Source organism: Hipposideros armiger, unplaced genomic scaffold, assembly GCF_001890085.2.
Source record: "Hipposideros armiger isolate ML-2016 unplaced genomic scaffold, ASM189008v1 scaffold_681, whole genome shotgun sequence".
NCBI classification, from domain to species: domain Eukaryota; kingdom Metazoa; phylum Chordata; class Mammalia; order Chiroptera; family Hipposideridae; genus Hipposideros; species Hipposideros armiger.
In genome coordinates, this window is record NW_017732031.1 from 476379 (window position 1) to 489596 (window position 13218).

General features: G+C 39.6%; 1 protein-coding gene across 1 annotated transcript in view; it reads right to left on the bottom strand.

Annotated features, from left to right (window-relative positions):
* CADPS (calcium dependent secretion activator) overlaps positions 1-13218 on the bottom strand; it is a gene marked incomplete at its 5' end in the record, with an annotated part of 515169 nt that overhangs the window by 155940 nt on the left and 346011 nt on the right. Inside the window, 2 exons of the mRNA XM_019626511.1 lie at positions 6967-6978; positions 10702-10914. Of these exons, the coding sequence (XP_019482056.1) occupies positions 6967-6978; positions 10702-10914 (225 nt within the window). The remainder of the gene's footprint in view (positions 1-6966; positions 6979-10701; positions 10915-13218) is intronic.

Consider the following 13218-nt stretch of genomic DNA (forward strand, 5'->3'; position numbering starts at 1 on the left):
GAGAGAGAGAGAGAGAGAGAGAGAGAGGGCGAGAAAGAGAGACACGGATTCCTCTGGCCCAAGACAAGTGTCTTAAACCTGCGCTAACTTTAGGTCCCCCCTCTGGCAGAATGGCACCTTTCATCCCTCAGGACAGGTTCTGCCCTCTCATCTCCATCCTGTCAGTCCCTGGTTAATTTAATTCAGGAAAAGCTAACAGTGGGTACACGAATTCCTGTTTCATCCCCATCAGACGCCTCTTGGCCCTTCCCACGTTACCAGACAGATGCGGCATTTGGCTGGCACGGCCTCTTTGCTCTCGGCTTTCTCAGGAGAGGCTGTAAGCTGACAAATCGGCCGGGCACTCACTTTGCCAGTTTGGCTCTGCTAGTTTATTGCTCTTCAATTAGGATGGTGCAACCGGTCATTTAGAGCAAAGAGAAGGGGGCTCTTTTATAGCTGTTAAAAATATGGCACATGTTTCAAGTCTCTTACTCTTTCCTTTTGTGTTAAGCCTCTTGAAAACTTTGCGATGAACTATTTTGCCTTGCTGCCCACTCAGGAAATGGATCTGAAAAGGCGACTTGGCTCCTTCGTAAAGACCTGGATGCAGATCCGCTCCCCGCCCCCCGAATCCATCACCATCCATCGTCACCCCGCTAATTCTTGGCTTAGCGTTCATCTAAAGAACAATTTTGGTTTTAAAGCAGCTTTACAGAAAAATATGCTTTAGCCTGTTTTCCTTTTCAGAAAGCAACCCTCTCAACATAACGATTCATTTCCCCTTCTTCCTTTGTTTCCTCTCTTTCTGGGTCCGCGTGTGGAATGAGGCTGGGCCTGATTTGGGAGGTCTGGGTTCTAGATGGAACTCCATTTTTAAATAGCTGTGGGACGCTGGCTGAGCCGTTCTCTCTCAGAGCCTCAGTTTCCTTATGTGTAAAATGAGCTGAACTTTCAGTTCCCTTTCTGCTGTTACGGCCATTTAATCATCCTTAAGATACCTTGCACACTTCTCTATGTGTGGGATGAGGCTTACTTACTGCAGTGGGAATTTACAGCAAGGAAAAGGAGCAGCCTCTGGGTTTTGCTTACACGAAACATCATTTACTCAGAATTAGGCTCATTATCTTAATGGTTCCAACAACTCAAGAGTGCTTAAAAGGGTGGCTGGCTCTCAAGAAATCTTTGAGAGTTTCATTGAGCTTATTATATTCCAAAAAATGAAAGAGGGGTGGTAGGCCGGAAATGCTATCTTAAGGTGTCAGAGTGGACAGGATCTGATATATTTGTTAAATTCTCCATATCATTTATTTATTTTTTCACATTCAATATTATTTTATATTAATTTCAGGTGTACCTTATAGTGGTTAGACATTTATATAATTTAAGAAGTGATCATCCTGACTAGTCTAGTACCCACCTGTCACTATACATAGTTATTATCATATTACTGACTATATTCCCTGTGCTTTATTTTACATCCTCATGACTATTATGTAACTACCAATTTGTAGTTCTTAACTCCTTCATGTTTTTCACCCTGACCCCCAACTCCTCTCCCATCCATCATCCTGCTAAATCTAGTACCCATCTGACACCATTCATAGTTATTACGTTACTGACTCTATTCCTTATGCTATACCATACATCCTCATAACTACTTTATAATAACCAATTTGTACTTCCTAAGAAAGGGGTCTGATTTTTAAGCTCCATTCGAGCAGGGACTTGTTGTTGTTGTTCTCTGCTATATTCCCAGCACCTAGGATGGTACTTGGTACATAACAGGCACTTGATACATATGTGTTAATATAATGAATTCATTTCATCAAAATAAATAAATTCACTCTTTCAGCAAATATTTTCTATTTCTTGATTTCATGGAATGTTGATATTACTAAATTCAATGGGAACAAGTTTGTTGGGGCTAAAATAGGAGGTGGTTAGGTGTGTGGGCTTAGGGGATCACGAAGGCTACCTCTGAGGCTAGCTCTGCCTTCACCGGGCATGTGATGTGAGGCAGGTTGGCTAGTATATCTGACTCTCATTTTCCTCACTTGTCAGCTGAGAACAGGGTTTGGGTCTACTCTCAGAGGGCTGCTGAGAGGGTCTGAAGAGAAGAAGTAGCTAGAAAGCACCGGGGCGCCTGGCACAGGGCAAGTGCTCAATAAAGCTTACCTGGGAGTGAATGCGCAGGCTTCTTGATGCTCCTGAAGCCAGTTTACGTTCTTAAAAGGCCAAGGATGTCTTTCAGTTTATAGCTAATGTTAGTTATAGGTTGCTTCTGAAACTATATTGTTTCTAGGAAGCTGGGAGTCCTTACTAATCTCTCTGCTTTATGCTTCTGCTCTGCCCCAGCTAATAACCAACTCCTATGCCCCGTCTTTGAGTGTTTGCTATGTTACATTCCAATTTCTGTGTGGTCAGAACACACACATACTAATCGAACCCCTTGGTAAATAGTATGTTCCTCGAGGGCAAGTTTCTGACCCATCACTTCCCTCACCAGCTCTCAGAGGAGCCAGGTCCTTAGAAGGTGTTTATTAAGGGACTTGCTCTGACACCTCCACCCCAGAAAACTTCCCACTGACTTTATTAAGGAGTCACACACATGGGGATTCAGATGGCATCTTGCAAATCCAAAAGTGGGAACATGTGCTCATAGAGGAAAAAAATCTTATAGAAGGAAACAGAATTCTAGGTGCAGGTGTCTTTGGATACCATTCAGAATGTCTGCCTGTGTCTCCATACATGTCTAGGACCATATGCATTACATATGTTGTCTATTTTAAAATAAAACACTGCAGTGGTCCAGCTGTTCCAAATTCTGTTTCAAAGAACTTGTGGGTGCTTCCCAAGCAACACCATATAGTCATTCTTGCACTGTCCCAGTCTGTTCTTCTACAGTGCTGAACATTTAAAAATAAATGCTCCTTGCAACTCCACTTCCCCCCCCACAAACAATTGGAAGGGGCTGATTAAAGAAAAGGAAAACTCCAGTGTTGACATTAGCAAAGGGAAAATAGCCCAGAGCCAAAGTAGGAGAAAGTGAATTCTTAAATCCGGGACACCTTGGGATCACTTCCTTTGCCAATGTTTGGCATGTGTCAAGAGAATGAAAATGAATTTTAACATTAGGGTGGGCGAAACAGAATTAGGAGGGTGAAGTGGCTGCTTACAACTCCAATGATGTGTGGATTATCTCTTGCTTTGGGAGATGCTTATCAATGCTCATTATTATTATTATTATTATTATTATTATTATTATTATTTTAAATTTTAGAAATCAAGGATTGACTACTGCATTTTAAGACATGACTTCAACCTTTACCCTTTACCTTTTTCAGACCTGGCTGAACAGTTCCTAAGACCTGCGTGGTCTGGAAGGGCTTCAAATGTACTGAAATGGGCTGTGTAACCATATAGGCGCTGCAGTTAGGGTATAATTCAACACATCTTCCAAACAGTGCTACTTGTTTCACTTCTGGGGTTTAATTTCATACAGATTTTGAAGTCTTTTGTAGTGTGGGCATAGGAAACTGACTTCAGACTCAACTTGCATGGATAAAGCTAATACTGGTACCGAACTACATTAAGAAACTTAAAGTACTATCAATGGTATTCATGACACAGAAGCAAGCTGATGGACACACAGACATTTGGACGGTAAATACACTTTTGAGTGGAAACTAACCAAAACCTTTACCCCAGGTTTACTCAGAAACAATTTTGGTTGGGCATTTAAGAAATGTTGGGGAAAAAAAAAAGAAAAAAGAAATATTGGGAAAATATCAGTTCCTAAAGTGATATTGATTATGTAGGTTTTATACTCTCATTTAATCTACTTCATTAAAATTCAAGTGATGTCTCTAATTGGCCACTCTACCATCTATGTTGTTCTTTAATTGATCATGATGTTTGATATTCTTAGTCATGACATGTTTGATATTGTTTTCCTTCTCCCCTCACAATGCAAAATAATATATAATATTTCATAATTTATTATCTTAATAGCAAGCATCTTTATGTAACTTCATTTCAGATCTAAATTTTTTTTTAGATCAGCTTGCAATAAGGTCTACCCAATAAATGTAATTTTCTTGGGGGGACTAATATAGCTTTCAATTTCATTTTATTGAGATTTTCCTGTTATTCTCACCGCTAAGGGAATGAAGACAAAAGGCTAAATCTGTCTTTGTTTTGTAATATTACATTTTGGAACTTTACATAGGCCATAGAAAAAGAAATGTTGCTGTTAAAAATAATTATGATTGTACTGTTAATGCATTGTCTGAAAGAGGTTCCTTTCTTTAAGGAATCCCTTTTACAATAAGCTAGAGGTAGCTGTTTTATTACTGAAATTTAGAGCACAGTTAGGGCTGTTGTGACTCCTGATGGATGCTAGAGGCAAGAGAATAGCTAATGTGACTTTAAAGTCATTGTGAACCCAAACTGCAAATTAAAAGGTGACTTTGTATCTTTCTTATATGGAAAATGTGTGCTTGTCATATCTGCTTGACAGTACAAGAGTGAATGCATGCTTTGGACAATAACGAACAATGACAGTAGTCAACCTCATCAGGAGACATGAAATAAAGAAATGACAATGATTGATGGCAGCTGGCTGTTCACAGATTTTTCTAGAAGAGTTTTTCTTGGCATGGTCAAGTACCAGGGGAAGATGTGCCCTTCCTGAGCTCTATGCAGCAAGCAAAAAATACGGGTCCTCCCATGCCTGCTGCCCTTGAGAAATAACTTAATTCCTTCATGGTCCCTTTGACGAAATCAGGCTAACTTGCATTGGATGGCCAAGAGGATGGCTTCTTCAGAATCTATGAAGGGCCACAGGAATTTTGCAGAAATCTTGAATTTAAAATTATTATGGCAATACATCCAAGGGGATAAACATGTGATGTGTATTTCAATGTTAATTTTTATAATTCTTTATAAGACAGCTGCTTTGAGTAAAAATCATCACAGATTTTGTTAATGATCTCAAAATAAATAAATGAATGATTTGCAATTTTCCCTGCTGTAGTTATTACATTTTCAATTAATTTACAGAGTACTTGATGATGTTTTTACATTCCCTGCAACATGAGCGTAAATAAATTTTGTATAGTTGAGTAATTAATAATGTATTTTACTGTAAATCACTACATGCCATGAAAATACTCAGCTGATTAGTGAATAATATATTCAATGTGTATGAAGTAGTTAACAAAGAAATGAACCTTCATGCAATATGTCTATATATTTAGAACATACCATGGTGTTTAGAAAATTTAGGGCCTGATTGTGGAGTCTATTCTTTTAGAAGACCACTGATTTTTACAATGAGAAGAAAAGTGATTTACAGTGTGGTTTTGGGTCATGCAAATTAAGTTAATATCGAATTAATTCTTTGATGTTGCATTCCTGCAATGTAGCAACTGCAAGTTGACAATCAAGAAGCTATAGCAAAAATTTCGAGAGATAACACTATAGAAAGGAGTTAAGGCAAATGACTATTTTGGAATCTACTAGGATAGCAATGCATTGTTGTGCAAATACACGTGAATTTACGCAGAACACAATTCATTCAGTCATCTAGTCATCCATCCTTTCTTTCATTCTTTAAAAAACGTAGAGCAAAATCCTAAATTCCCACTAAGTTCACATATTATGGTAAGCTTTTAAAAATGCCTCATCAGACATTCAAAGGAAAGTAAAGATAAATTAAGTATCTGCTTGGAGTGTTAAAAAAAAATCTGTCTGCTAGCCAGGGGTACATTTATGCAAAATAAAAGAAAAAAGAAAGGGGAAAAGAAAGCAAATTAAAGAAAGAAACAAAAAGAATTAGAAGAAAGAAACAAAAAGAATTAGAAGAAGGACTATTATTAAATGATCAGGAGAAATGATATGACCTGCGACTTCTAAATTAGCATTCAGAATACTCAAGTACATATTTGCCTGCTCTCTTGACCAATTTTTCTAGCTCCCTCTAATGTCAAGTCTGTCCTCAACACGTTTTTTTGGTGGTCAGTTTTCCTATATGAATAAAGAAATTATATACTCTCTTTTATTAACAATTCAAATAGTGAAGGAAGAGATTTTCTGAAGTTTTAGTTTCTTTTTTCTCTTTCAGGAGTATTTTTAGAAAAATTAATACCAATATTAAAATGTTGAAGCTATTGTCATTGTCTTTGGGAAGGTAGCAGAGACAGTCCAGACCAGAGGTCAAAGCGCTCCACGGCATCGTGTGATTGTGAATCCGAAGCTTTTATGAATAAGCTACATTAAGGACTTCTTTGTGCCCTTAATTCCCTGTTTTTGTTTGTGGTAGGTAGTCCCCAGTAGTACTGCTCTCCTTTCAAAATTAATCCTCCATTGGGTCTTCCTTAGAACATACCCTCAAGCCAGGTAGAATTGATTATTTAGTGTTCCAATAATGCATTTACTTTATTAATTGTATTTTATAATTTCTTGAAGTCTTACTCAGTTAACACATTTGGGTTTCCTACCCCCCTATCTATCTGCCAAGATTATTGATGGTTACCACATCATTGGTACACTGATCATTCTAATCTTTGGAATGGAAAAGGAAAAACAAGCACAATACATTATCAGAGTGCAAAATGATCTGTTTTCAGGCATTAAGCAGTCAGGTAGCTGTCAATTCCATTAGTTGCCATTTGGTTGTGATGTTAATTAATGTTCTTGGAATGAAAAAAATTAGGAGATGTTACTAGTTGGCTTTATTCAGAGGATCATTTGATGCCAATATGAAAGCCAAGGAGAGGAGGCAATTATGCACACATCACATGCATCCTAGTTTCAGTATGGAAGCTGACATTTCAAACCTAAGGTCAGGAAAATAACATGAAAAGTCTTACTACAAAGTCTAGACATGAGGAAGATTTAAGAGGAGAGGGAGGAAGCACATTGCAGGTGTCAGATAATCGAGTCTGATTATCTGAGCTGTGCTAGCTATAGGGGAACACTTACCCTTCAGTCCAGCTAGAAGTTAGCAGGGTAAGAAGGAACAAACCAGAATAACATAAAGACTAGCAACAAGGCTCAGGAAAGCAGACAGGAGTTCTAACCTAGCAGCTAAAGTTCTTGGGTTCGAGCAAAGATTGAACAAGAAAACTTAAATGAAACAAAACAAAATGAAAACCAAAATCAACCCCCACCCCAAACCAACAGTAACCAAGAACTCCCCTAACTGTTGAAGACTGTTCAGGTGGTAGCAAAAACAGAACAATACTCGAAAACACCCAACTTTGGGGATCAATGATGTGATTAACAGTTATTAGTTGAGAAACAGACATTAAAATGAGACTCATTGCAAGTGATATATCAAATAATCATTGACAAAATAGCAAACTTTAAAATACCACTCCCCCTCCCTCTCTGAGGTACTGATTTTTAATGTTCCTCTAACACGGATTGGGCAGGGGATCAGGTGTCTCAATGAGAGGCCACTTGGCATAATAAATTGTGGCAACACTCAACTACATATTTGGACATCGTTTCCAAGGTAAGTAACATTGGCATGAAAAATTGGAAAATTGCAAGTAGTTGTTTTAAAAAGTTGTATAGCTAGGCACCGACTTAATTTTTCTCAAGTTTTAACCAAAAAAAGGGAAAAATTAAATCAACAACACACACCAACAAAACCACAAAAGAACAAAAAAGTTATAAGGTTTGGTGGAACCCGCCCCAAATCATTGTAGAGTCTTATACAAACTAATGAATAGCAGGATCTATTTTTTTTTCAGTATTTACAGTTCCATAGAAATACTCTACTCCACTCTTTCTTAGATGTGTCTTTTTCATTTTGAAATTAAGCTTTTGAAAATTGCAAAAAATAAAAATTGCACCTAAAGCGGTTAAACTGAATTTAGAAAGACCCAAACAAACTCACAATTTCCCCCAAGTTTCCCAAACTGTAAAATGTTCCATTTTCAAGTCTCCCTTGAACAGACAGCAACATGACAAGACTGGAGTGTTTATTTTTCTCTACCCAAAAGTCCTTTCCCATTTTCTGCAGCTTCCCTTTGCCATGTAAATACTAATAAAGTGATTACAAAGTTAACTCACTGAAAGTTGTTCTTCAGATTATTCACTTGCAAGAATGGCAAATAACTTTGAACACATATTCAAAAACAGGATTTGATGACATATGTACAGAAAGAAGTATTTAACAATGACCCTTACCTTTTGGAAGTCAAGGAAACCTTTTTAAAATGCAATACTTGATTGTTTTTACTCTTTTTGTGAAAGGATCTATGATCGACTTAGAGTTTGTGATGTGACTCTCAAAACAAACCAATGTATTGGCTGAGAACCAAAGGTAAGTGAAGGATCAAATTTTTCTATTTATTACTATGTTGTGATTGTTTTCCACTTTTTTTTATAACCTTGCTTTGTAGTACCAGGTAAGCCATCTGTCCCAGCTTGCCCAAGACTGAAGGGTTTCTGGGGTCACAGGACTTTAGTGCTAAAACCTGGGAAGTTGTGGGCAAATCTGGATGAGCTCGTCATCCTAGGTGTGAATGAATACTGTGAGTTTTGACTGATCTGTTTCATAGTTTTGGTTTGAATTTAATAAATTAAATGCAGCTGTGATGTAAGTGTGACATGACCACCATTCTGTGGCAGACTCCTCTAAATATTATTACATACCCTCCCACCTCGAGCCATTGTTTTGGTTGTTACGTGTATAACTGTTCATTAACACCACAGAATGTAAAATTCCTGGGTCCTTTTTTGACATTTCTCCTGGGTTTTATATACCCGTAACCGCAAAGGGTTAGGTGCAGAAGGTTAGGTTGGTTAAGTCCTGACTGGTTTCCTCTGCCTGCTTCTAAATTACGGGAACAGATGCCTTACTTGCTGTTATCCTGGCGGCAGTTTTTATTAAGTGCCTAACCTAGCAATAGATAGGATCTGGAGTAGTGTTGAGGCTGTGTTTCGGGATAATAAAGTAACTATGAGATTATTGGGTTGAACATTATTAGATTGAAGCTCTGAGTAAGGATTGTCATTTATTACAGGGTCACAGTGTACGGCTGTGCAGATTGGGCACTGGACAACTCAATAGGTACTGTTCACATTTTTGTCTACGTGAAAAATGCCTCCTGCAGTGCACAATCTGCATGGCTGAAAGTGGTGGCCTTGTTCTTATAGAACCTGGTAGGTGTGGTAGGACCTCACTCTCTGGAGAACCCCCATTCTTGGGTAGTGATTAAGGAGACAATAGAGAAGAAGGTGGCTCCACCAACCAGGTACTGATAAATCCCAGAGGCATGAATTAGTTGACCTCATTCAAAAAGAGTTTCTCCCCATCAGCAAAGGTGGTACAAGGCTTAAGAACATGGTCTTGTTAGACAGAAAAAGACATGGCAGTGGAATTCATCAGAAAGAGGATTTACCGCCATTTAGTTGCTGTAGCTGCAAAATTATTCCACCCATATGCACATTTTGTTTAAGAGCAACAGAGGAAAGGCTATGTCCAAGCCCTGTACCAGAGGGGCAGGTTTCTGCTGTGGGCCTCCACGCTCCATTCTCTTCTGCTGCAGCTCTCATTCTGCAGATATACTTGTGGGACTGACTCCCAAGCATTCGGACTCAAGCTCAGATCATCTGTCTAGTATCCCCTCCCCTCACTCAGTCACCAAGGTGTGACACTCTTCATGGTGTGTCTCAATGTCTGAAACTATCTTTTTACTTGTTGACTTGTTTGCTATCTAGACTTCCCCACTAGGATGCAGGTATCCTGAGAGCAGGGACCTGGTCTGTCTTCCTCATTCATGTGTCTCATCACCTAACCAGCTGCTCAATGAGCTAAACCAAATGAGTGGGTTCCACGCTAAAGGAAGGAATCACAATGATTATTGCTGAAAACGACTTGTCCCTGAGTTAGCCCTAATGACTTGACAATCAGGGTTAGGCAAAAATCTCTATTTAGGGTTAACGTTTGGAACTAAAATGAATGACTTTTTGGTGTTTTGTGTTTCTGATGCTGCCATCTTCTGTTTTAATAAACGTCTCCAGGTGCATGCTGGATTTCACCTTACCCTGTGTATCAGAAGGGCTGGGAGATAAAACCCATCCGAGGTAGCAAGAAGACATGGCAAAGAGGCAAGAAATTAAAATGGATGCAGAGGTAAGAGGAGAAGAAACTGGAATGTGAACTGGGGCTGCTTAAGGAGATGGTTTCTTTTTTGGGTCCTGGTATTTTAGCTCAGAATGGGATTTTAGGTACCATGGGCTTTTCGGTTTGTTTTGTTTTTCCACTGCATGTGATAATGTCATCATTTATTTTTAAATGGTTCGAAGTTGCAGGTTTAAATTTATTTCAAATCCAGCTCTATTTAAAAATTACTTTTAATGGGAAGAAAATGAAGCAAAGACATATATCATCTACTGTTTTTGAAGAACTCAAACAAATACATGTTTGGCTGTGAATTCCGAACCGTCACTAAAACAAAGAGATAAAAACCAACCTACAATATACTTCCCTTTGTTCAGTCCTTGGGGGAAAATGTCAAGTATTGCACTTTAAAATTACTTTCATCTAACATTTTTGTCCCGACTTTTCCCTCCTGAATTCACTATTCCTTTTCAGCAAACATGATTTTACGAATCTTTAATATTAAAGTAACTAGGTTTTCTAATTCAATTTTGGAAGATTACTCTACAGAGCTATTTTGAACAAATGGCATATTTACTTACAAAACTGGGAGATGGGGGCGTCCAGCTGAGGCACATTCCCTCCCTTGGCGTTGAGTTTCTGGACTTGGGTCGGGGGCACAGGCTTGTGGGACTGCCCGGTGGCCCGATACATGGCCTGGACCCACAGGATGCGGTCTTGCTCATCGTCACTGGCAAATATCACGGTGTCTCCTTCTTTGACTGCATTGAAGAAGGCGCGGCCACCCTCCAATCCTTGAATAAAAAGGAATAAAAACTACTAAGCTGAGCTGCAATGTTCTTGGCAGGACTGAGGCTTGAGAAAGGCGGCTTCTGCTGCTTTTCCTTGGGCCGGTGAGAGGAGGAGCAATTTATCTGACTTTTGGACAGGAAGTCTGATATCCACTTGGCCACAGCGCGGGGCCATGATGTTAAAGAGGCGTTATGAGCAAGGTGCTTGTCTCCGTGTTTGCCTTGCTGGGACAGAATTGTCATGCAGGCTGCCTGCTGGCTGGGTAAACATCTGCCTACAAATATACTATTATTTTTCTCATCTTTCAAACAAACAAACAAACAAACAAACAAACAAACAAACAAACAACAAAAACATCTCTTTATCCCCACTTTTCCCTTCAGGTACTGTCCTATTATTCTTCTTTTTACAGTATAAGAGGAATCTCTACTAGTGCTTCTCAAATTTAAGTCCACTCAAGTGTGAATCTCCTGGGCATCTTGTTAAAATGCAGCTTCTGACTCAGTATGTGCAGGGGAGAGCATGAGGCTGCATTTGTGACAAGCTCCTGGACGATGTAGATGGTGCTGGTCCTAGGACCACACTTAGAGTACCAAGAGTCTGTCTGTCTGTCTGTCTGTCTCTCTCTCTCTCTCTCTCTCCTATTCTGCCTTAAAAGCCCTCTAATCAGGCTACTGCCCCACTTGTCAAGGTCACCAATAACTTCCACATTGCTGAATCCAATGATCAATTCAAAGTCCTCATTTTATTAGATCCATCTACCTATCAGCAGCATTCAACACTCACTGTTTCCTTTGAAATGCCTTCTTCACTTGGCTCCAGGTCACCTGATTTCCTCCTCGCTCCTCGGCTGCTAACTGTCAGCCTTGTTTCCTGGTTCCTCCTGCTCTTCCTGCCCTTTAAATCCTGGAGCATCCTGGCGTTCTGTCCTTGAATCTCTTTTTTTCTTTATCTACGTTCTCTCCCCAGTGGTGGCATCCACTCTCAAATACCACGAATACGCTCATAGCCCTAAATTTCTCTCTCCATCCTGGACCTTTCCCTTTGAAATGCAGACCTGAATATCTAACGGGTTTCTTGCCTTCTCCACATGGGTATTTAATAAACACCCCAAGCTTATCATATACAACACCGAATTCCTGGTCTTTCTCCCAAAGTCCCCTGTGAAGCTAAGCTCATCCTTCTGGTTGCTCAAGCCCACAACCTTGGGGTCCTTTTGGACTCCTTTTTCTCACCTCTTTCCAATGGAATTCTGTTGGCTTTACCTTCAGGACATTATACCAGAATTTGACCCCTTCTCCCGCCTCTAGTGCTGCTACCTGGAATCTAGCCATGCCCACCTCTCACCTGGATAATTTTAAGAGCCTATCTGATGTGTCTGCCTCCATTCTCACTCTCTGTTGTCGATTCTCAACACGGCAGCCAGAGTAACTGGTTCAGCACAAGAGTCAGGTCATGTGACTCCTTTGCTCAAAACCTGCCAGTGACTCTGCATTTCATTCAGAGGAAATTCCAGGTTCTGACAAGGCCTGCAATGCCCCACATGAATTGACCCTCCACTACTTCTGCCAATATCTCCGAGTACTCTCTCTTTTTCTGATATGCCCATGCATGTACTCACTTCATGGTGGCCACACTGGCCTCTTGCTGTTCCTTGAACACTCCAGGTCTGTTCTCACCTCAGGACCTTTGCACTTGCTGTTTCTGGTGCTTAGAACACTTCCTCGAGATATCTGCGTGATCCATACCCTCGCTTCCTTCATATCTTTGCTCAAATGTCCCATTCTTGTTCAGGCCTTCCCTGACTTCCACCCCTCATTACTCATCTCTCTTATCTTGCTTCATTTTTCTCTATAGCTCTTATCACCATCTAATAAATTATATAATTTACTTTACTTTATAAGGACAGTGGAGTTTTGTCTGTTTTGTTCACTGCTGTGTCCCTTTACTTTATAAGGACAAGGAGGTTTTGTCTGATTTGTTCACTGTTGTGTCTCAGGTACCTAGAATGGTGCATGGCATATCATAGGTACCCAACACGTACTTCTTGAATGAATGAATGAATGAATGAATGAATGCTCTATAGATCCATTTTTTTTCCATATGCAGTTCTCAAGGTTAAAATTTAGAGAGGGGGTGGAAACCTCTCCATGGGCTCAGATCCAAGTTACATTATATCTGTTTACATATTCCAAAAGCATGTATTTTGGGGTTACTGGATACTGTCTTGCCAGAAATGAAGCTTCCTATCTTCATCAGGTTCTTTATTATTCCCCAAACTATCAGTTAAATTTGAGAAGAGAATA